Here is a 22118-nt window from a genome sequence, read left to right as displayed (position 1 = left end):
TTTGTGATTTTTGTTCATTCGTTTCTCAGTAAATCTTTCAGCCTGCTCGCCTTCGTCTCTTCTCAGTAAGCTTCAGTGCCTCCACTTCTCGTCATGGGACACAAATAAGGAGTGGATGGTGGATCTGCCGAAGGGCGAGGACGCGAGGGCGCTGTGTCTGGGTCAGGGCTGGGCGGCGGTCGCCACCAGCACACTGATGCTCAGACTCTTCTCTATCGGCGGGGTCCAGAGGGAAATCTTCAGCCTGCAGGGGCCCGTGGTCTGCATGGTCGGACACGGAGAGCAGCTGCTCATAGTCTACCATCGGGGTTAGACACACACACACATGTTTATGTCATTTCTGGGGACATTAAACTGATTTACATTTTTATCCTAACCCTAACCGTAGACTCAGGCCTACAAATCAGCTTTTTCCCAATTAGACAAGCCATCCCCGAACAACTGGTCTTGACGTTGAAATGTGTACCCAAAGGTAGCATAATTCAGAACCACATGCATCACTGTGAAATACATCCTGTATGACTGTACTGAGCTGTTTTTGATAAATATGCAGAATCTCCTGCTTTCTGACATCAATCTGCTTTGAACAAATCGGTAATGAAATATAACAAAAGCTCATATGGGCTACATGTTTAAATTTGTCCGTGCGCACATTTGTTTACCTGTGTGAGAAGTATGCAAATTCAAAATGAAACTTTCCCTGTTTGAGGGGAGAAAAAAGTCCTTGAATGCAACTCCGATCTCAGTTAAGTCAAATACCAACGCTGGCTGGACTAGATGCAAATGCTACCTTTTTAGAGCTGAAACTATTAGTCTATTAATCAATTAGTCATCAACAGAAAATAAATAGCACAGATTTTGACAATGAATTAATCATTTGTTGATGTTTTTTTTGTTTTGTTTTTTGCAAAAATGCCCAAAATTATGTGTAGTAACCTGAATATGTGAAGAAAAAGCTTTCTTAAAAACGATTTCACTGACATTTTACAGACTAAACGATTAATCATTTGAAAGAAGAGATAATTGATACATTAATTAATAATTGAAATAATCATAGCATTTTAAGTCTAGTAGAAAATCCGTAGGCATGACTTTTTATTTTAATTTTTAAACCATTAACATATTTTGTTCAAATGACAAATATATTTTCCGCAGCCTTCATAGTGTATATAAGTATATAGAAGAAAAATTTGTATTGGATTTATATTATACAATATTAATTTTACATGCTCATAGTGTAACTGGGAGTCTTAAACAATTTATATTTATGGTTTAAATTCCTGAATGTTTAAATCCAAAATTAAGTATATATAAATAAATACTCAAACATCCCAGCAGACCAATTTTCCAACACATACTATAGTATTTCCATCCATCGTCAACCGCTCATCCTGCTTTTTTTTTTTTTTTTTGCAATGTGGTTCCCTGTCATTTAAGGCCATTTAAGGAAGATTTAGAACATAATCCATAAAGTAATCAATCAGTGAACATCTTGTCTGTGTTGCACTAGTTAATGTTTACAGTTCATCTCAACGTTTCACGGTTTTCAGAAAGTAAATTTTCATGATGCACTGACATCAGCCGAGAGCAGTAGCTGCTTCAAGGGCTGAAAAACAAGTTTTAAAATCTAAAACACTACAGCATACTTGCATAAATAGAAAGAGACCAGCGGCTGATATACCTGTTTACAGTAAATGACCTAAACTCCTATGATATGTACTGAATTTAAGCAGACGATGCTGACGCATCTCTCACGCTCTGCAGTTTGTTATTTTTAATCTTTGAGGCCTTACGTTTATGAATGTGTTTAATTTTACGTCATCAGCGACAGGTTTCGATGGGGAACAAGCTCTGGGCGTCCAGCTGCTGCAGTTGGGTCAAAAGAAGAGGCAGCTCATCAACGGCGAACCCCTTCCACTGTCTCAGAAATCCTACCTATCCTGGCTCGGATTCACTGCCGAGGGTCAGTCTGCTAATTTATAGACAAAATATATATATATATTTGTACTGAAAACATTTCTCCGACTTTGTTTATGAATATTAAATTAGCAGGAGCAGCTTTTCCCACCTACAACACCCTCATTATTATTATTATTATTATTTTAATACCTCTGTTCAAGATTTGTAAGGTGGCATCCTGATTGCATTGTGGTTTTTCAGGGACCCCATGCTATGTGGATTCGGACGGGGTGGTCCGGATGCTGAACCGCTCCCTGGGTAACACGTGGACACCAGTGTGTAACACCCGAGAGACGTGCAAAAGCAAATCCGATCACTACTGGGTGGTCGGAGTGCACGAGAACCCTCAGCAGCTCAGGTGAACTCTCTCTTCTCCACCACTCCAACATCCCGAATAAAGAGCTTCTAAATTGCGTGTGCATTATAAAATATAGCGCGTGTAATTTTAGTACCTGTTCAAAGTGATCAACTAAGAATTATTGAGTAGGTGACAACAGGAGCAAACACAACGGAGGCGGCGGTATTTAAATGAGGTGTTTTGCATGTTTTAATGGTTTCCGCCATGGAGAGTCGGGAGGGAAAGCGGCCACGGCGTAAAAACCTCAGTGCAATCTGAGGCACTCAACTTTCTAAATTCTTCCATCTCACGGAGAAGAAAAGAATTCAGGTCGAAATGAATTTTGCTTTATTGGCATGAATGTTAAAACAACAGTATTGCCAAAGCTTCAAGAAAAATACAAAAAAAACCAATTCAATTAATTCAAAAATAATCCAAGATATAGAAATAAAATTAGTAATTTTAATTAAATTAATTATTAAGTTTTTAATATTGTTAATTTCTCTACGTTTTCTTTCATTACGGCTGTGTCTCCTTCTCGCAATGCAGCCATCTCTGCACAACACTTGGTGGTTTGCACCTTCCTTTCAAACGTATTAAATACAGAAGCTGTTGCACGCCGTTACCCTCCCATTATTTTGCACAATAAAATTGAAACACCCCTAATTGCGTATTCATTAAGACAAAAGTACTAAATGAACAACAGGTGCTATCTTGCACTTTTGAAAGACGTCATTCTGCGTGCACACCGTTAGTGGATCAGCTTCTGTGTTAATTTGCTGGTGAGATCAAGTTTGCACACGTTTTTTGCTCAAACCTTTAGTAAATCTGGCCCCTAGTGTTTGTCTCCCTGTTATGGGATCATTTTCATGACTTTATTCAAGAGCATGGTCTTTCAATTTGTGAGTTTGATTTATTGATTTCACGTTCAGATTTTATAATGCTTTCGATTAAAACCCTGTCCTCGCACTCAAACAGCTCCAGCTTGCTCCGCTTCTGCTCAAACGTGGCTAAAGAGTAACCGCTCATACGGGACGCAGGAATACTTTCATTGGTCAACATTAGACCTGGCATTCTATCGGTTGGGGGATTTTAACAGGGTTATTGCACAACATGTCTGAAAGCACAGCAGAAATCTGAGAGCAAATGTTTCACAAGCGCACATGAAGAAGAAGCCTGAGTGGGAGGAGGAGAAGAGCTGAAGCTGGAGGCAGGAAATCTGTACAAGCAACACAGTTTGAGCAGAAGCAGAGCAAATCTAAGCGCAAGCAGAGGCTGTTTGAGTGCGAGGGCAAGGTTTTGTGGGAAAATGTTGGCTTCTTGAAATATCTGGGTGGTGTTGGAGCCATGAAGGAGACACAGACAAATGTTTGGAGTCTATCCGACGGCACATTATCTCTTATCGAGAAATAAAGAGAAATTTGAGTTTGTCGTCACAAGTGTTTCCTGAAACGGCTTTTTCCTTGTTATAAAGGAGAAGAGAAAATAATGTTCTATAAGTGCTTAAGAAATTATTTCTATTTCTCATAAAATAGGTTTCAAAGGATCTAGACCGCCATTTTTTCATGTTCTAAAGCAGGTCATGTTTCTAAATACAAAATACGCTAAAAATGTGCTATAAAAATCAACTTGCAAAGAAGTGAAACTTGCTTGAGATAGATGGATGGACGGTTGTGAACATTTTACTTCATTTATTGTTGGTGTGTAGCTTAACTTTCTGAAATAAAAATAGCAACTAAACTGTCACTGTGATGGATCACCTAGCTTGAGCAAAGTCCAAGGCTCTACAAATGGCACCAGAAACATGTTACTGCCTGGAGGTTTGGGTGTAAATCTAAAAACTTGTAGTACGCTTTGAAAAATGACCAGCGGGAAAGTAGTTGGCAGAATATGAAATGCAAAACGAGCTGTGTGATGTTTTGAATTTACAGATGTAATCCTGGTGTTCCTGCTGGTTATATTTAAGAGGTTGTTTTCGTCTCCTGATTCCAGCCTGTTCTTGTCCTTTCAGGTGTATTCCTTGTAAAGGCTCCAGGTACCCGCCCACCCTACCCAGACCTGCGGTGGCCATCCTGCCCTTCAAGCTGCCGCTGTGTCAGACCTCCACAGAGAAAGGACTGATGGAGGTAAACACAGTTATACTAGCTTGACACGCTACAGTGACTTTCTGTTTAAATTAATTAAGTAATCGAAACAGAAATTCAGAACCTCTAACCGACGTAATTTCCCCATCTCGGTTATTTAATCCTGTTTAATATTGTGTGTGTGTGTTCATGTACTTTCTCAGTGAAATATGAGGGCAAAAAAACAACATTCAAATACAAAATAATGGTTCAATAATCGTAATCCAGGTGAAATCGTGCAGCGCTAGTTTAAATAGTTGGCTGGTCTTGATTGGTCAGCGCCCTGGATGTTTCGTGGCAAAAAGTGTAAACTAGCTAAGACATTTAAGTTTAAACCTTTTAGTAAATCACTAGTGTGAAACTAGCTAGGAGCTATAAAGAACTTACTAAGGACTTTACGTTCAGACTTAGTATTGGCTGTTGTAACCCGATCCACATGTGCAACAGTATTTTCAGCTTTCGAATATTGTTAAATGACATAGAATAATTGAGTCTTTTATCAAACAAGCACGTATTTAACGGCCTTGAGTAAAAGACTTGTCCCGCGTCGCCCTCCAGGAGCAGTTCTGGCGTTCAGTCCTCTTCCACAACCACTACAGCTTCCTGTCATCCAGCGGCTACGAGATAAACGAGGATGCACAGACTCAATCCCAGAAGGAGCAGCAGGAGCTCCTCATGAAGATGTTTGCAGTGAGTATGAAAACAATGAGCCTCCTGTAGCTGCTGTAGTGTTCAGATTTTCCTGATGAACAAAAATTATGCGAAGTCAATGTTTCCTTTCAGTTGTCCTGTAAGCTGGAGAGAGAGTTTCGCTGTGTGGAGCTGGCGGAGCTAATGACCCAGAACGTGGTGACTCTGGCCATTCGATACGCGTCTCGATCCAGACGCATGGCTCTCGCTCAGCGGCTCAGCGAGATTGCCCTGGAGAAATCCAACCAGATCCAGGAAGAAGAGCCAGAGGAACAGGAGGAGGAGCCAGAATACTCCAGCATCAGACAGACCTCTGGGTAATGCCAAAATACTAAGGGTGGGAATCTCTAGGCACCTCACGATTTGATTCGATCAAGATTCAGGGGGCACAATTTTTTATATATATAAAACAAGCATTTAATTTAAAAACTCATTAGCTTCCCCCACCCCTCCAAAATACATCCGTCCTTTTGGCTGTAAATAAGTATAACCATTCAGGTATTACTGCAGATTAACCACTAGTTGCGAGACTGGACTCTGTTTCACTGCAACAGTCTCTTACGAGGTTCTGGCTTTGGCTGGTCAACTCTTTTCTTGTCCAGGTTTTATTTTATGGGCAAAAAGGTGGATGATCCAAATCAACAAACCTAAGTCAGTTTCTCGGGATGGATGACTTGGAGTGACACATGTCAACACATCAAATTAAATTTATAGGTGCTTCACATAAGTGCTCATAAACACCGTGTGATTTGGGGATTTCTGAGAAACAAAGTTGACAATTGACCCTTCGCTAAGCCACGCCACAAATACGCAGCTGGCCAATCACAGTGCAGTATAGGACTCGCTTTAACGAGTTCCGACACTTTCAGGGCGGCGCTCCATTCTTGCTTTTTTTTGGCTGTATTTTTTCCAAGATATGGTCAAACACTGTTCCTGTGGAACTTTTAACAGTTAAAGTCGCTACGTAGAGAGGTTGAAAGTTGAAGTACGATTTCTCCTCTTTCCAAAACCTAAAACAAATCCAGAAAAATGTTGGCTGTCTATTCTCTCTAATGTAATGTTAGTTAGCTAACTTACTACTGAATTTAACGTTATATAACCCCGCTGTTCTACTTTTTAATTAGTTGCACTTTAATCGATATCGCATCAATAATTCAAGAAGATCAACTTAATTGTCTTGAACCAGGACCTCCAGTATTTAGATCATGTGGCTTATGAACAGTAAGGGATGTTAGATTTAGTAGCTACAGCTGTTCTTTCAATGTGTCAAATACATATTTTATCAACATTTATGTAGACGCATGTTTTGGATCAGACTGTTGGGCATGTGACACCAGTGCTGCCCTGTAGAGAGGAAGAGCGAGTGGTTCATGAGTTTATTATTCGGACAGGTATGGCCGGAGCTCCGTCACAGGAGGACGTTACAGCAACAGACGTAATCAGGAGGAGGAAGAGGAGCAAGGAGAAGAGCTCAGGGAGGACGAGGATGGACAGGAGATGGAGACGGAGGAGGCGGCAGAAACCAGAAAACGTCAGTTCCTTAAGCGCTCTTTTAGCACAAGTCTGTCGTCAACAAAAAGACAATGATACCAGCTAACGTGTCTGATATGTGTCTCTCAAACTGAAGGTGTGAATCCGTTTGCTAAAGAAGCAAGTTCACCCGTGAAGCCATCTCTGACGCCAAGTGAGTACACATAACACATCTGATTAATATGGTGTGAGGGGCATAATTTAATTTTTTTTTTAGATATATTTGAATAAGCATCTGGTCTTTTTTAATTTACAGTTGGTAAAGTAGGACGTGCAAATCCTTTCAAGGTAAGAATTAAACATAATTTTGCGGCAGAGGTGTTTTAACATGCAAAAATAGAGATGACAGACATGTTTAGTGGAACAATGAGTGACTGTTTGGATGGGATACGTGCAGGTGCTAGGCTCAGGGAAACCCGCGTCTTTGTCTGGTCATCCTCGAGTGACAAACATCCTGGACAACATGACGTCCAGCAAGAAGTCGGCTCCACTCAGCGGATCTGCGGCAAAACCAAACAAAGGCCCCGTCCTCAAACCGCTGGCCCCCAGGCCCAAGACAAAGGTATCATCATCTCCAAACTTCTAGCTCTAAAATACAACATAGCAACAAATGTTTGTTGTTAAGTGATTGCACAACCATCCTTCTTTTTAAATATTATAAATATCATGTGCTAACAGATATCAAAATGTATACTGTATATCTTTCCTCTCCAGACGCAGTCCACTCTGCTGCAGATGACTGGCACAAAAGCAGCCAATAAGAAGCCTCAGGAGAACACAGAGCCGGCCGCAGATCAGCAGAAACAACCGGACGTCCCGCCTCCTGCCTCACCTGCAGATAATGTCGAAAACAAGAGGTAAAAGATGGAATCGTCTTACCCTTTGAAATTATTTTAGTGGAAGCTACAAGGTAGACTGACTCGGTTGGGTTGTTGACTATTCAGGCCGAAGACGGGCTTCCAGCTCTGGCTGGACGAGAACAGGAAGAGCATCATAGCTGACCACCCGGACCTGGAGGAGACCGACGTCATCAAAGAGGCAATGGGACGCTTCCGGACGCTGTCAGCAGAGGAGCGACTGGTACGAAACACTGAGGGGTCTAGGTGGGAGGGTTTAGGTGATATTAAGTGGTTGCACCCTTGAAAAATCACTAATAACTAATCACAATTTTTTTGAAGCCGTTACATGGCGGGCCAGAGCGTTATCTCAGTCACTCATGTGCATGTTTAGCTCAGTGGGTAGAGTGCGGGACTCCCGTTGGAGGAGTTGTCAATCGATCACAAAATCGGGCAAACTTTTTTTTGTTCTCCCTTTTTAAACAAATAGATTAGCATATAAGGACACTTTTTCACATGCTCGAAATAAAGCGTTTGCCGCAGTGTGTGTGTGTGTGTGTGTGCGCGCGTCCCGGCGTTTGATCCACATTCATAAACGTGCGGAAACTAACTTTCATTTCCCCGAGGAAATTCAGGGGAATTCAATCGCATGTTTACGGACTGCTTTTTCAGAGGTGTGTCACGTAAGCCAGAGACTCTTTCGAATGTCCTTCAGAACTTTTCAAAGTAAAAGCTCTCAATAAACGCAACATGAAGCATTGCTGCAAAAAACATTCTCACACTTTTATTTTTGAGGCACAATCACTGAAGAGGGAGTGATTATGTTGCTGTGATGGCTGAGATCTCTTTTAGCATTAGCCACTATCAAAATATTTATTTTTTGTTCTTCTGCTATCAAAGCAGATATTATCGCTGGCGAGCCGGTTCTGGCCTATTGCCGACCACTGTGACAAGAAGTCACTGGCCACACAAGCCCCGAAATGTTATTTCATTAAAATTTCAGCTGTGGTAAGTGAATGAATCAAAATTTCAGTATTGGGTGCACAAGTCAGACTTGAAATGAACTTGAAATCAGCTGCGTCTGGCTAGTAGTGTCAACGTTACCTCTGTAATCATTTATCTTAAATTAAAAGGTAAAAGCAAAATTATTTACAGGTATAAAAGGTTTTTAAAACACATTCAGAGTTGAGGCAAATGTCTGTTAGTATTTTAAGGCTAATGTCTAAGTATGATATTGTGTTATTCAGAGTGTCTCTACAAATCCTCAAATATCTTCCGCTGCTGATTCCACTTTCATCTTGGTTTACTCGTGTTTGCAGGAAGTAATTTTTACAGGAAAAAGGAAAGTGGCTATAAAGAAAAAGAGTGAGGCTTTTGTTAAAAATGTACTGTTGTCATGGATTATGACACATTTGCGCTTTTCAGCTGATTATATTTTTTTTTTTCAGCCAGAAAAACACAAATTTACCAAAAAACTCTAAATTAAAATAGTAAAATATTTGCACATGATGTCACACCACCTTCATCTTCCCCCTCAGAAGGGATGTAGGTGTATACACTGAGCTGTATTCATTTCATTCTGCTTTGAATGTAATTGGCCAGTGAAACCCATCAATTAGTCTGTAAGACAGCGGTGATTATCAGCTGCAGATCCATTAACCCCTTCCTCTATGTGCAACCTGAAGACACTCCGCACACAGATCTTTGGGTCAAACTTTCTTAAATCGCTTTCATCATTTACGGTACTATATTTTGTATACATTACTTAGCCTCAGTAATCAGATATGAAGATACCATGAGAAAACGGTAGCAGTTTAAACATTTAAAACCTGTCAAGGTATCCAGTTCATTTAAAAATCTGTCAAATTGTTTCATCGGTGTCCCTCAGCAGTTAAATGCTGCATAAAGTATAACATAAAGAGTAAATATCTCTTAAAATGTTTTACTCATCAAAGCATTAAGACCAAATGTAAATGCAGTTAATTTCTGTTCAGCGTGTTTAAATGCACTCAAGTAACCTGCTTAGTCTTGATGATAAAACTTTAACTCCCTATTTAGCCTTTATAAGCAGTATATAATCAGTAATAAATAAATCAGTAACATAATTTGGTTTTAAAAAGGACCTTTTAAGTGTTAATGTAATGTTTAACTATGACTCCTCAAATGAAGCATCTGTTGCTGGTGTCTAAACACATAACAAATGCTCGGTAACATAATATTTATTCAATTCAATTCAATTCAATTTTATTTATATAGCGCCAAATCACAACAACAGTTATCTCACAGCGCTTTTCATAAAAGAGCAGGTCTAGACCGTACTCTGTGATGATATTTACAGAAGCCCAACAGTTCCCACCAAGAGCAGCACTAGGCGACAGAGGCAAGGAAAAACTTCCTTTAAGAGGCAGAAACCTCGAGCAGAACCATGGCTCAGGGTGGGCGGCCATCTGCCTCGACCGGTTGGGGTGAGAGAGAGAGAGAGAGAGAGAGAGGGGAGGGAGGCAGCCTACATTTATGATCTTATATAATATGTATTTATTCATTAAAAAGATAATAGAGGGTTTTCATGAGACCGTAAAGGATTTGTTCATGTGTGTAGTCGTATATCATTAGAAAAGATTGCAGCCACTGTATTATCAAGAATTAATTTTTTGTGCACACATCAGTTATGGAGTTGTTGACAAAGTAATTAACACTTAATAAATGGTTTATGACACTGTGATTAAGCAAAAAAAATGCTAAATAGGTTTGTTTAAAATAAAGTTGTTACCCAGTCGTCTCTCTGCAGTAACCTGATTTCTTTTCCCAGCTGGGTTTCTGCTGGAGAAGCTGATTTCTCAGCCGTGTACTGAAACTGTGTGTAACTGGGTTTCTAATCTGATTCTTCTTTTTACATGTTTGCTTGCGCCTGACGAAGACTTCAGACAGGGGAAATGTTGCTGTGACTGCAAAACAGCAGGCTGTAACAAGATTACGTGTGTGTGTGTGTGTGTGTATTAGATTTCCTGTGCAATCTCGTTTATAGTATCCATGTAAACGTCCTGACTGACAAACGCCTAATTTCTCATAAAAACGGCCATAAAAAAAAAGATGGCCTATAAATTTCTATGTTAACCAATTAGTCCGCTAACAGCCCGGTTTCTCGCACATTGTACCATTTTTATAAACCTCATTCCAGAAACTGTGTAACTGCACTAACGAGCCTGAAGACCACTCGACCTCTTAATGAATGGTTTGTAGGGAAGCACCGAAAGTTCGGCCACCGAAATTAATCGTCCTAAAATAGCAAAAAAAAAAAGCACTTTCTGTGTTCGACCTAATAAGTCAAAAGGCCGATTAAATTTTACCGAACAATTATGATGACACATTCTGCTGAATTGTCTGTTAGCACGTCCACTCAATCTGTGGCTGACTTCTTAGAAAAGGCAACGAACGGTCTGAACAGCTTTGAGAAGGCGATTAAGCTAGCTGCCACCTACACTTGGAGTGCACACCTATTCAAGCCTTTACGGTAAATCCACTGAAACGGACCAGAGCGAGCTGACAGGCAGGTTAGCGACTTTATCCTGTCAGTCTTTACAAAGACAAGCGTTGCAGTACGAGAGTCCTACCTGAAGAGAGGCTGTGAAGTTCTCATGTTACGCGATACAAGAACCACATACAACATTATTCATCAAACTGGGTCGGACTTGATCAATTTAGCGCGAGGAGGATACACATGACTAAGTCCGGTTTTTAAAATAAGGCGTCTTTACAGGATGGAAATAAGATTAATTGGGTTATAATCACAGAAAGTATAAAACAAATTACATGTGTCCATTAAAAGTATGGACCCACACACAATAGTCTCTCCAAATCCTGTGGGGAACACTGGGGAAAAAGCACATTTTGACTATTTAATTTATGTAGTGGTAAAAAAAATAATAATAATAAGGCAAAATAAACGAGAAGAAATGTGAATGTACCAGGTGTTCGGCAAATTCTTTTCATTATATACAGTTTTGGCTTCGGCCAAGATTTTTCATTTTGGTGCATCGCTAATGGTCTGGACATTGTTACTGGCTGTCCACTAACCGGCACACGGCGGATTTTTAACTATATTTAAACTTTAAAGAAAAATAAAGAAGAAAGATGAAACAAAAATGTCCGCAAAGAAACAAATCAGAGTTGTGGGTGCTGAGAGAAACTCATTCCATTTAATCATGGCACACCCTTAATGCTGCGCCCGGATCATTTGTACTTAACATTTACTATCAATAATTTACACCAAATTTAGAATGTTTTACCGTAACAGTACAACAGAAAGCAACACCAGAATACTGTACGTCAAAGAAGCCACAGCATCTACACAGAGAAGGGCGACCTTTTAGAGCGAATCGCTAATAAAATGTTTTACAAATGGCCTGCGAGTGACCAATGCACGGCGGCAGTGATGTAAAAATGGAACCGTACTGCGTTACCTTACGTCGATGGTAGCAAAGGTAAGTTAAACTTTTTGCTAAAATGGGCACTTGCCTGTTACGAGACGCAGCTTTTGAAAACCTCTTTTCTGCCACAAACACTGCACTTAAGTAGAAGTAAAATAAAGGGGTAAAATCACAAAATCGGGTTTAAACATTTATACAATAATCCTGATAATAGGAGGTGCTGCACCTCTACCTCCAGAACCACATGATATTCATAAAAATATCCCGATTTTTAAACGCTGTGGTCAGTAATAATAGACCTGATCCTTTGATCTACCGGAGTGTTAATATATATAGTGTCGGTCTCTATAGTAACCTGGTCCTGACCCCGCATGCATCAAGACTCTCAGCCGAAAGCTGGATGACACTCGACAGAAAGAAAGAAAAGAGGAAGTGGATGTAAACCGGAGGGGGAGGGAGCGACGCCTGTTGCCTGGGAAACCTGTTGAGTGTGTTTTGGCAGCGAGGGCACAAAGTATTGATGTTATGATAATACTGAGAGAGAGGGAGAGCTGGTCAGTCTGCAGGGGAATCACTGCGATGACGCCGCTTTCAGATATTTTAAAGGACAATTCCTGCACGATTTACATTTCTTTAAAGATTTTCCATCACAGTTTTTGCGTCAGAACTCCTTCAAAAGTCGAGAGACGGTCAAGTCCTCAGCAAACGGCACAACAGAAGAGCAGTTTGAAGAAATTTAAACTTCAGACTGAACCTACACATTTTACAAACTAGAGGGCATTTCTTTGGCTTCACAGACACTAGTACGATCTCTCAGTACGAACACTTCTTTTTCGGCGTTAAAAAACTGTTGCAATTAGACTTAATGTATTTGACAAATAAATAACTGATAAATATTGAGACATTTCAGTGGCATTTTCTGAACATGGTTCCGGCAAACGCTGGAAACCTTGAAAACCTAACTTAAGTTTTCTGCACAGTGAAGAGAAAATATTAACACTGTTAAAAGCGACTGGCTGCAGCTCTACATCATAAACAACACAGCCTCCTCATTCAGTGAGACGCCAGCGATGGTGCAGCAGAGATGAGCAGTGCAACATCGTCTGCCAGTGAACTGTCCCTCACTAGGGTTACAACTAGTAATTGTTACTAATAATCAATTGTGTTTATTGTTTTTACCCCTTTTTTAAATTTCCCTCAAGACACATTTATTTAAAGTGTGTAGAAAATAGAAAATTGTTGTGAAGCACAGACCTGCTACAATATTACCGTGCGTTCACATTGTCATATTGTTAGTACATAGTAGATGCTGGAAGGAAGCTCCAGGGTCCGGTTTACTGAAGGAGAATGTGAAAACACCTCTGTGGTGATGAACTTTGCACAGATACAAGTCAGTAAAGTCCATGTCTGACATTTTAGGTGACATAAACATAAGAAAAAAAAAACATTTTTGGGTGGAAGGGATCTTTTTATCAATTTAATTCTATTATTGTAGTTTGTAAAGAAAATAGGGAACATGCCACTGACCAGGTGTCCTGTGGAGTTTTCTTGTAAACAGACAAGTTTTGTTTCCTTCTATCCTTTAAGTCTAACAAAGGCGTTCAAACATTTCCTTCATCAGAAGACATTTGCGAAGTCGGTACGTGCGTTTGACTTCATGCGGCTCTACGCAGCGCTGACTTAACGTGATGCATGCTGGTCTTAAAATAAGGCATGCTGGTTAGAAATTGTGTCCGACTTTTGCCGGCGCTGCAAAACGTCACCATGTCGCATGACATTAAAACCTCGAGAGAGCAAGTCGGCTGTGGCATTTTTCTTTGCAAATGCCGCGAGACCAGTCGTTGATCTCAGCTCACAGTAAGCTCACGCAGGTACGACGTGTGCGACTTGACGCCCCAGCAGTCGTCTGCAGCTCACGTTAGACCATCAAGTCGGCGAAAGTCAGCCGCAGTCATCTCGAACGTGCCTATTGTTTTGAATATTTAAAATCTTGCCTTCGTTGCCTTTGTCGGCTCATTGTGCCGCTTCTTGGCACCAACTGTTGCTCGGTGGAATAGCGTGAAACCACTGGCAGGATGTGACCTGCATATAGACACGATATAAACTGTACTCTGTGTAAAACTCCACAGAGTACCTTTTTTATTTTAGTACCCTTAAATCCATCCATCCATCGTCAACCGCTTATCCTGCGTACAGGAGGCTGGAGCCAATCCCAGCTGACATCGGGCGAAAGGCGGGGTACACCCTGGACAGGTCGCCAGTCCATCGCAGGGCCACACATAGACGAACAACCACTCACATTTAGGGTCACCAATTAACCTAGTCCGCATGTCTTTGGACGGCGGGAGGAAACCCTCACACTTGAGAAGGTAGCTCACAACCTTTGACACATTTTCTGTCCATCACCGAATCAATTGAGCAATCCTTTCATCACTAATCTTGACCGGCGTCTAATCCTTCAAAGTGGACTTCCGGATTTATTTCGATCTTCTAATCGCTACCTGTAGCAACGCGCTCACGCCAACGCACCCTCTTGCTATTTATTTTGATTATTCAGATGAAATTCAATAACGGCTGAAGCTTTGAATTGCAGTTTAAAGTGAATTTCAGCTGCGAACAGGTTTTTAAACGACCCCGCAGGGGCACGCTTAGCCTGAAACCTTGTTAATGTTTGACCCTGCGGTTGTGAGCGAGTTGTTACTAATTACATTATTCTAGTCTAAATACAATAAAATGACAATTGAACAGCGAGACGTCACAACTTGTACCATCTACCAGCTCTGTAATGGTGGTGTGTGTGTGTGTGTTTGAATATGCATGGGGTTAATGGCGGTGCTTTATCGGGCGCTGGAGGTGAAGAGTGTGTGTTTGTGTGTGTGGCATGTTCACTCACAAGGCCTGATGATTCATCCTGGCTCCATTACATCCAGGAAAGCGCTCTCTTTTGTCTCTAAATAAATAAATAAATAAATGAAAGCACGAGGAGGAAAAGAGGCAGCAGGCCAAAGAGATGCAGCCTGTCAATAGTGATTATACATGACAGGGTGCAATTTCAAACTGCACGCCTGAGTGTCCGTGATTGTTCAGTCATCATCATGTAGGTGTTTGGAGCCTGGATAGACACTGAAGAACAATGCAATTTCGTTTTGTCCTGTTCGGTAATTAACATGTGCATCTCGTGTCCCTTTTTATTGTGTCGTTCAGTCGTGGACGGAAAGAGCAAAAGGCCAAACTGGAGACGCAGCAGATCTGAAGAAGAGGAAAAGAGCAGAAGGAGTAGGAGGAGGAGGTGCGGAGAATGAAAACGGACAAGCGGAAGCAGATGAAAATAGTGCCAAGAAGAAGAAATCTTTGGATCCCTCCTCTAAGCTTTCAGCATTTGCTTTTAACAAAAACTAAACATTTTAGTAGTTTTTTGTTTTGCTGCTGATGGTTTTTGTTCAGATTCATGTGTGAAACCTATTTTGTCCTTCACACATGTTGAATCTGTGTTGATGAATGTGTTCTCTGTGATTTTGAGGCACTTAATCAGAACATTTAAAGCCCTTAAATTCCTTGAAAGTTAACGACGGATCAGAGACATTCATCAATAATGTCCATGATGGGTGGTGGATGGAAAAAACAAAAAAAAAAATCTGTATTTTAAGAATTTAATAAATGTACATGTTAGTTCACATTTTGGTCTTCAGTTTCCTTTTTGTGGCATCGAAAGGGAGAATTGACAGGCTCTTAAATAAGGATAAAGCTGGTGTTTTTTTTTTAAAACAGTTCACAAATATCCTTTTTTTTATATATATATAAAAGGCTTATTTATTACAGCTGCTCACTGAAGTGTTTAACAGATGCTACTCAAACAACAGTTGTTGGGGATCTGTGTAGTTTATTTTGACTCAATCCCACACCGTCCTGCTGCCAGAGTGTGTGTTTATGGCAGGGCTGCGCAATTCAAATCGAATAGTATTTTCAATTACGATTTTGGCTCTCTGCGATTTATGGAAACAAGATTATAGAGATAAAATGATTGTTGTGCCACATTCTGTTTTGCAATGATGCTCTCGTGTTTTAAATCCAGCGCATCCCTTTCCTTTTATAGTGGTGTCTCCTGCCCCTCCCTAAAAGCCCAAATTTTTTTGTTCAGCTCAAGCAAAGATGACCAGGTGGTTATAACTGTTACAAATTACATGTTATTTAAACTAATTTATCCTTTCTTTACTCCCCATTAGTTGAGTTTACTGTCATTGCCTGTTCTGACAGAACACCGCGGTTGTCGTCACCCCGAGTAGTTCACCTGTTACCTGCTCTGCTGGAGACCCGTCAGCCAGAGGAAACACTGTGCTGCTTTCATCCTCTTGCATCCTACGATGCTGTTTAATGATGGGATGCTATTTCTTATTTCATGGGCTACTTGGAATTTTTGGGGTAGTGCATATATAATATAGTTTTTAAATAAGGCATTACATTTTAAAAGTTCAATAAATGTGTTTTTAATAGTTTTTTTTGGACGACAGCTGAGCTCTGTGGCACAGAGGAAACACAGACTTGGTAGGAGGATCAGTTCATTGTTTGTTTTTGGTTTGTCATGGGATTTGTTGACAATAAGAAATACAGAATATCACCAGATGGATCCTTTAAAATTGTCCACTGTGCTTGTACTGTTAAAAAAAACTCACCTGCTTGTGCTTTCTTTTTCTTGAATCTGTCTTTTTTATGCCCCCTTTTTTAAACATCTTTTTGTATAAAAAGTGCTATATATATTTTATATAAAGTTTTGTTTTTGAAAATCCTTAAAGGGAACATCTGGAAAGGTAGGTGGTCTTATTTTAAGGGGTCACCAGCCATAAATGTTGAGATCCACCGCTGTGGCATATTTCTTAACAGTGAGTTTTAAGGAATAGATATTTTGAGAAATGCATGTATTCGCTTTCTTGAGAGGATTGAAACCATATCTCTGGTCAGAGTAAATATAAAGCTGGAGCCAGCAGCCAGTTTAGCTTAGCTTAGCAGCTAGCCTCTGTTCAAAAGACAGCATCTATTACAGTTTTTCCTCAGTCACTTTGGTGCATTTCTCACATCAGAATTGAAATTCTCAAAACTAATTGTGCAACCTCCACATCTCCACATCTTCTCATCACTTGTGCACATCATAAAAGCACTTTCTCATTGTTTTGAACAAATTGCAAATGACTTGACACACTGATGCAAATGATTATGTACAATTGTCTGCTGTTTCCTACATTATCAATTGCTTATGTCATGCTGATCACAATGAATTATACCAGTCTCTGTTGAACAATCTTACCCCCCAAAACATCTAGGCACAAGTTCATTGCATTTGTCACTACATGCAAAATGGTTGAACACGTTATCAAAAATCAAAGTTAAAATACTTTATTCATATCCTTTGCCAACAAGTATATACTGTAGCTAAACAAAATGTTGTTTCTTAAGGACCATAAACAAAGTAAGAATAGACAACAACAACATCACAATAGCAACACTCAGACCAATACTCAATACCAGTAAACGGTAACAATACACAGTGAGCAGTAATAAACACTCACCTAAAGGATTATTAGGAACACCATACTAATACTGTGTTTGACCCCCTTTCGCCTTCAGAACTGCCTTAATTCTACGTGGCATTGATTCAACAAGGTGCTGAAAGCATTCTTTAGAAATGTTGGCCCATATTGATGGATAGCATCTTGCAGTTGATGGAGATTTGTGGGATGCACATCCAGGGCACGAAGCTCCAGTTGAGATCTGGTGACTGCGGGGGCCATTTTAGTACAGTGAACTCATTGTCATGTTCAAGAAACCAATTTGAAATGATTGGAGCTTTGTGACATGGTGCATTATCCTGCTGGAAGTAGCCATCAGAGGATGGGTACATGGTGGCCATAAAGGGATGGACATGGTCAGAAACAATGCTCAGGTAGGCCGTGGCATTTAAACGATGCCCAATTGGCACTAAGGGGCCTAAAGTGTGCCAAGAAAACATCCCCCACACCATTACACCACCACCAGCAGCCTGCACAGTGGTAACAAGGCATGATGGATCCATGTTCTCATTCTGTTTACGCCAAATTCTGACTCTACCATCTGAATGTCTCAACAGAAATCGAGACTCATCAGACCAGGCGACATTTTTCCAGTCTTCAACTGTCCAATTTTGGTGAGCTCTTGCAAATTGTAGCCTCTTTTTCCTATTTGTAGTGGAGATGAGTGGTACCCGGTGGGGTCTTCTGCTGTTGTAGCCCGTCCGCCTCAAGGTTGTGCGTGTTGTGGCTTCACAAATGCTTTGCTGCATACCTCGGTTGTAACGAGTGGTTGTTTCAGTCAAAGTTGCTCTTCTATCAGCTTGAATCGGTCGGCCCATTCTCCTCTGACCTCTAGCATCAACAAGGCATTTTCGCCCACAGGACTGCCGCATACTGGATGTTTTTCCCTTTTCACACCATTCTTTGTAAACCCTAGAAATGGTTGTGCGTGAAAATCCCAGTAACTGAGCAGATTGTGAAATACTCAGACCGGCCCGTCTGGCACCAACAACAGTGCCACGCTCAAAATTGCTTAAATCACATTAAATCTTTCCCATTCTGACATTCAGTTTGGAGTTCAGGAGATTGTCTTGACCAGGACCACACCCCTAAATGCATTGAAGCAACTGCCATGTGATTGGTTGATTAGATAATTGTATTAATGAGAAATTGAACAGGTGTTCCTAATAATCCTTTAGGTGAGTGTGTATGTATGTGTGTGTGTGTATATATATATATATATATATATATATATATAATGAATATTGTTTTCCCCCTGAGAACGGGATAATTAATTTTCTCGTGATCACGAGATAACAAACCATAGCTGAATACAGGGGCTGGCAGGTGCAATTACCAGTGTCACTGGTTAGTTCAGTTGGTAGAGCACAGGGCTCAGTTTGATTCATGTTCTTGTTGACTTTCTTTTTCTTCTTTTGTGTGTATTATCCTCTTCAGCTAAATTTTTATGAAGAGATTGGGGGGAATCCAATCACACATTTCCCAACGGCTATTTCAAAGGTTCCGAAAGCCGTCAGGAAATGTGTAACGTTACATGGATTCCCCTGAATGAGAAGGAATTTCCTTTGCCTGGGAATGATGGGGAAATGAAAAGTCCGTAGTTTGATGGATGTGGACCAAGAACGCACAGAGTCCAGCGCGTGCTTTACAGTAATGTGAGCATGTGAAACAGTCTTTTCATAAGAACTTTGTTGAAGAGGATTATGAAAAACATAAAAAAGAAAAATTTAGTCTTCAGTGAGAATTGAGCACACAACCTTAAACCGACGAGTCCTATGCTCTACCTAGTGAGCCAACCAATGATACAACAAATCACACTATAATTACCATTATGGTTATCTTGAAATCACGAGAAAATGATGAGTAAAAAATATTTGATTAGGGCTTCCATATATATATATAGTTAGACATTCTATACATGTCTATTACAATTATTTTGTAAATGTGTCCTGAATTGATGAAGATATCTGTTGTGATGTGGAAGAGAATCTGTGATACAACAGGCAACAGTCCTGTCTCTTTCTTTTGTTCTTACAACGACATGCTCTGTCAACAAATTACAGTACGAACAGTAAAAGTAGAGCTGTGATTCCTGTCCTCTCTCCTGCAATGTATAACTTTGTACTGGTGAAAGTGATATATGCCATACAAAAAAAGTGCAGCCTTCTGCATTTTCAATCATTGTCATCGAAATCTTAGCCAAAATGTACATCAGAAAATACTTAGAGTACACTGTTATATTGACAAGATGGCTAAACATTTTGACTTGCTTGTTCATAAACAAGACACAAGGACTTGTTTTTCTGATGACACTGACAAGTTTAATGACATAAAGATTTGCTTTTGAGAGATAGACTAAGGATTTTGAGCAAGTTATGGGCTTTTGCAGGTAATCCACTGTGTTGTGCTGTTTGTACTACCTGCTTCGAGAAATGCACTTACTGTTTTGCAAATGTGAAAGATGATTCGAGAAATGCACCAAAGCGAATGAGAAAAACTTTAAAGCTTATCTGTTTTATGTGTTGTTCTTGGCTGGGTGCAGTGATTCCTTGGACTCTGGTTGTTGCCCCCCTGTTTTAAGTCTTGAGTTTAACAGATATTTCTAAAAGAACTTGTATTTTTCTTTTGGTTTTGTACTCATTTCGTGCCTGTGATTTAGGCTTTTTCCAGTGGACATGTAACCTTTGTTTACAAGATTTATTTGTTTAAAAATAGTTCGCTTTTTATTAAGTTGTCTGCAAACACATCTCATTACAAACAGGTCTTGGAGTGAATATTGTGATTGTGGTTCCCTGCAGCTCCTCATCTTCAGTTTCCCTGTCAGCCCAAAGGAGGGGGGTGTCCCCGCCTCCTGGAGCCGACCCGCCAATAGGAGCTCTCCCTGGATTATCCTGCTGTTATAAAGTCCAAGGATGCAGAATCTGCTGGAGGAGCGCGCAGAGAAAAAAACCTGCAAGGGACCCTTCAAAGCCAACTGTGTGGGGAGGAGAAAGTGATCCAACAAGTGCTCCGTGGAGAGGAAACACAAGGTGAAGGCAGGAAAAGAAGTGATGGATCACTCCAAACAGACACAGTACGGCTCAAACGAGAAGAAAGACAGCGGGGACACCGGCTCCGTGCTGAACGGACACTTTGACGCGATGGTGAAGCGGTCAGCCGGCGGCACCGTGCGCCCCGCCGCCCCCCAGCCTCCGGGCGCGGAGTCCGGTGCGCACCGGCCGGCCGCCTCGGTGATGGAGTGCTGGAGGGAGGAGCGCACCAGGAGCGTGGAGGACAACGAGATGAGCCTGCCGTCCCTGGCCGCGGCTTACACCACCATCCTGCGGGGGCTCGGGGAGGACCCGCAGCGGCAGGGGCTCCTCAAAACCCCCTGGAGGGCTGCCACCGCCATGCAGTTCTTCACCAAGGGCTACCAGGAGAAAATTATCGGTGAGTTTTTAAATCCACAAAGCCGCTCAGAGGCTGTTGGGATTTGTCCTGCGATCAACAGGTGGCAGGTCTGACAAAATACTCTGTTACAAGTAAAAGTCGTGCATTGGAAATGTTATTTAAGTAAAAGTACAATATTTCCTTCTGAAATGTAGTGATGTAGAAAGTGGCATGTAAAGAAAGTACAAGTACCTCACATTTGTATCATGAAGGAATGTACTTAGTCCACAGATACATTGTACATTGATGTTTTATATAACTGGTGCTTAAGTACAGTCAAGTAGCCTATTGTATTTGTAATACTTGAGTATTAAGCACTAGCCACTTTCCACAGACATCCCTAACCCTAACATCAGATATCGTGTCTCTGCTTGTTTCAAGCTTTGCTGAAGCTGTAGTGTGTTTAGAAATGAAATATTCAAACCCAAAAATATCCTTTTATGGTCCTTTATGGCTCCACTGTCCAGCTGAAACGATTAAGCCATGCAGAAATCAATGCAGCTATTTGGATAATCGATTAATTGTTTAAATCTTTAAGGCAAAAAACTTCCCCAGTGTGAAGACTTTTCCCTTTTCTCTGTATATGATAGTAAATTGAACATCTTTTGGGATTTGGACTGTTGGTCAGTCAAGACACCTGAAGACGTCACCTTCAGCTCTGGGAACTATTTTTTTTTGACATTTTAAAGGCTAACATTTTTTATTGAATCAGAAAAATGTCAAAAATATCATTAATCATTAGTTAAGACATAAGTTTGGGCTTTATGAAGCATTTTATTTTCTAGATTCCACATCTTAAATGATCAATTGAAGAAGGAATATCCTGATTAATCCATAAAGAAATGACCAGCCCTAATGTTATGTGTTACTTTAGACACATTTCTCCAAAATTCTGCTTGACAACATTTATATTTTTGAAAACTTTGTGACCCTGACTAGAATTTCTTTTCCTTTTCCTGCATGCCACCTCGTGTACGGTGCTTTGCTTGCCGTTTTCCCAATTTGATCAGGCAGGTTTTACCGGGCGTCTTGGTGTGAAAGCCACTGAAATTAAAATGACAATGATGCGGCCAATCACAGCTGACTAATCCCGCCCTTCAGCTCTTCAAAAGCTGCAGATCTGTCTGTAAGATGTATCTGTGCCTCATGCAAACCAAACCTACCCGGCCTGATGCTCCCAACGTCCAGAAGGGGTTTGAGGGGGGTGAAAAGCACCTGGACGAGGG

At 40.7% G+C, this 22118-nt stretch overlaps 2 protein-coding genes across 3 annotated transcripts in view; both read left to right on the top strand.

The window, feature by feature from the left end:
- Window positions 1-15578, top strand: part of wdhd1 (WD repeat and HMG-box DNA binding protein 1) — a 29092-nt gene extending 13514 nt beyond the window's left edge. For both annotated transcript variants that reach the window (XM_038701730.1, XM_038701729.1), the window contains exons 14-26: window positions 67-308; window positions 1826-1963; window positions 2161-2317; window positions 4308-4422; window positions 4978-5109; window positions 5203-5426; window positions 6501-6640; window positions 6737-6793; window positions 6896-6927; window positions 7037-7201; window positions 7354-7496; window positions 7584-7719; window positions 15107-15578. In XM_038701730.1, the coding sequence (XP_038557658.1) occupies window positions 67-308; window positions 1826-1963; window positions 2161-2317; window positions 4308-4422; window positions 4978-5109; window positions 5203-5426; window positions 6501-6640; window positions 6737-6793; window positions 6896-6927; window positions 7037-7201; window positions 7354-7496; window positions 7584-7719; window positions 15107-15301 (1876 nt within the window). In that variant the 3' untranslated portion in view covers window positions 15302-15578. The remainder of the gene's footprint in view (window positions 1-66; window positions 309-1825; window positions 1964-2160; window positions 2318-4307; window positions 4423-4977; window positions 5110-5202; window positions 5427-6500; window positions 6641-6736; window positions 6794-6895; window positions 6928-7036; window positions 7202-7353; window positions 7497-7583; window positions 7720-15106) is intronic.
- Window positions 15579-20374: 4796 nt separating this feature from the next.
- gch1 (GTP cyclohydrolase 1) overlaps window positions 20375-22118 on the top strand; it is a 49320-nt gene continuing 47576 nt past the window's right edge. The window contains exon 1 of the mRNA XM_038701528.1: window positions 20375-20892. Coding sequence (XP_038557456.1) covers window positions 20514-20892 — 379 coding nt within the window. The 5' untranslated portion in view covers window positions 20375-20513. The remainder of the gene's footprint in view (window positions 20893-22118) is intronic.

This window comes from Micropterus salmoides, unplaced genomic scaffold (assembly GCF_014851395.1).
Source record: "Micropterus salmoides isolate LMB-PRFRI ecotype aquatic unplaced genomic scaffold, ASM1485139v1 Ms_hic_scaffold_6, whole genome shotgun sequence".
In the NCBI taxonomy this organism is placed as follows: domain Eukaryota; kingdom Metazoa; phylum Chordata; class Actinopteri; order Centrarchiformes; family Centrarchidae; genus Micropterus; species Micropterus salmoides.
The sequence above is the reverse complement of the archived record's forward strand: the minus strand, read 5'-3'. Positions and strand labels throughout refer to the sequence as shown.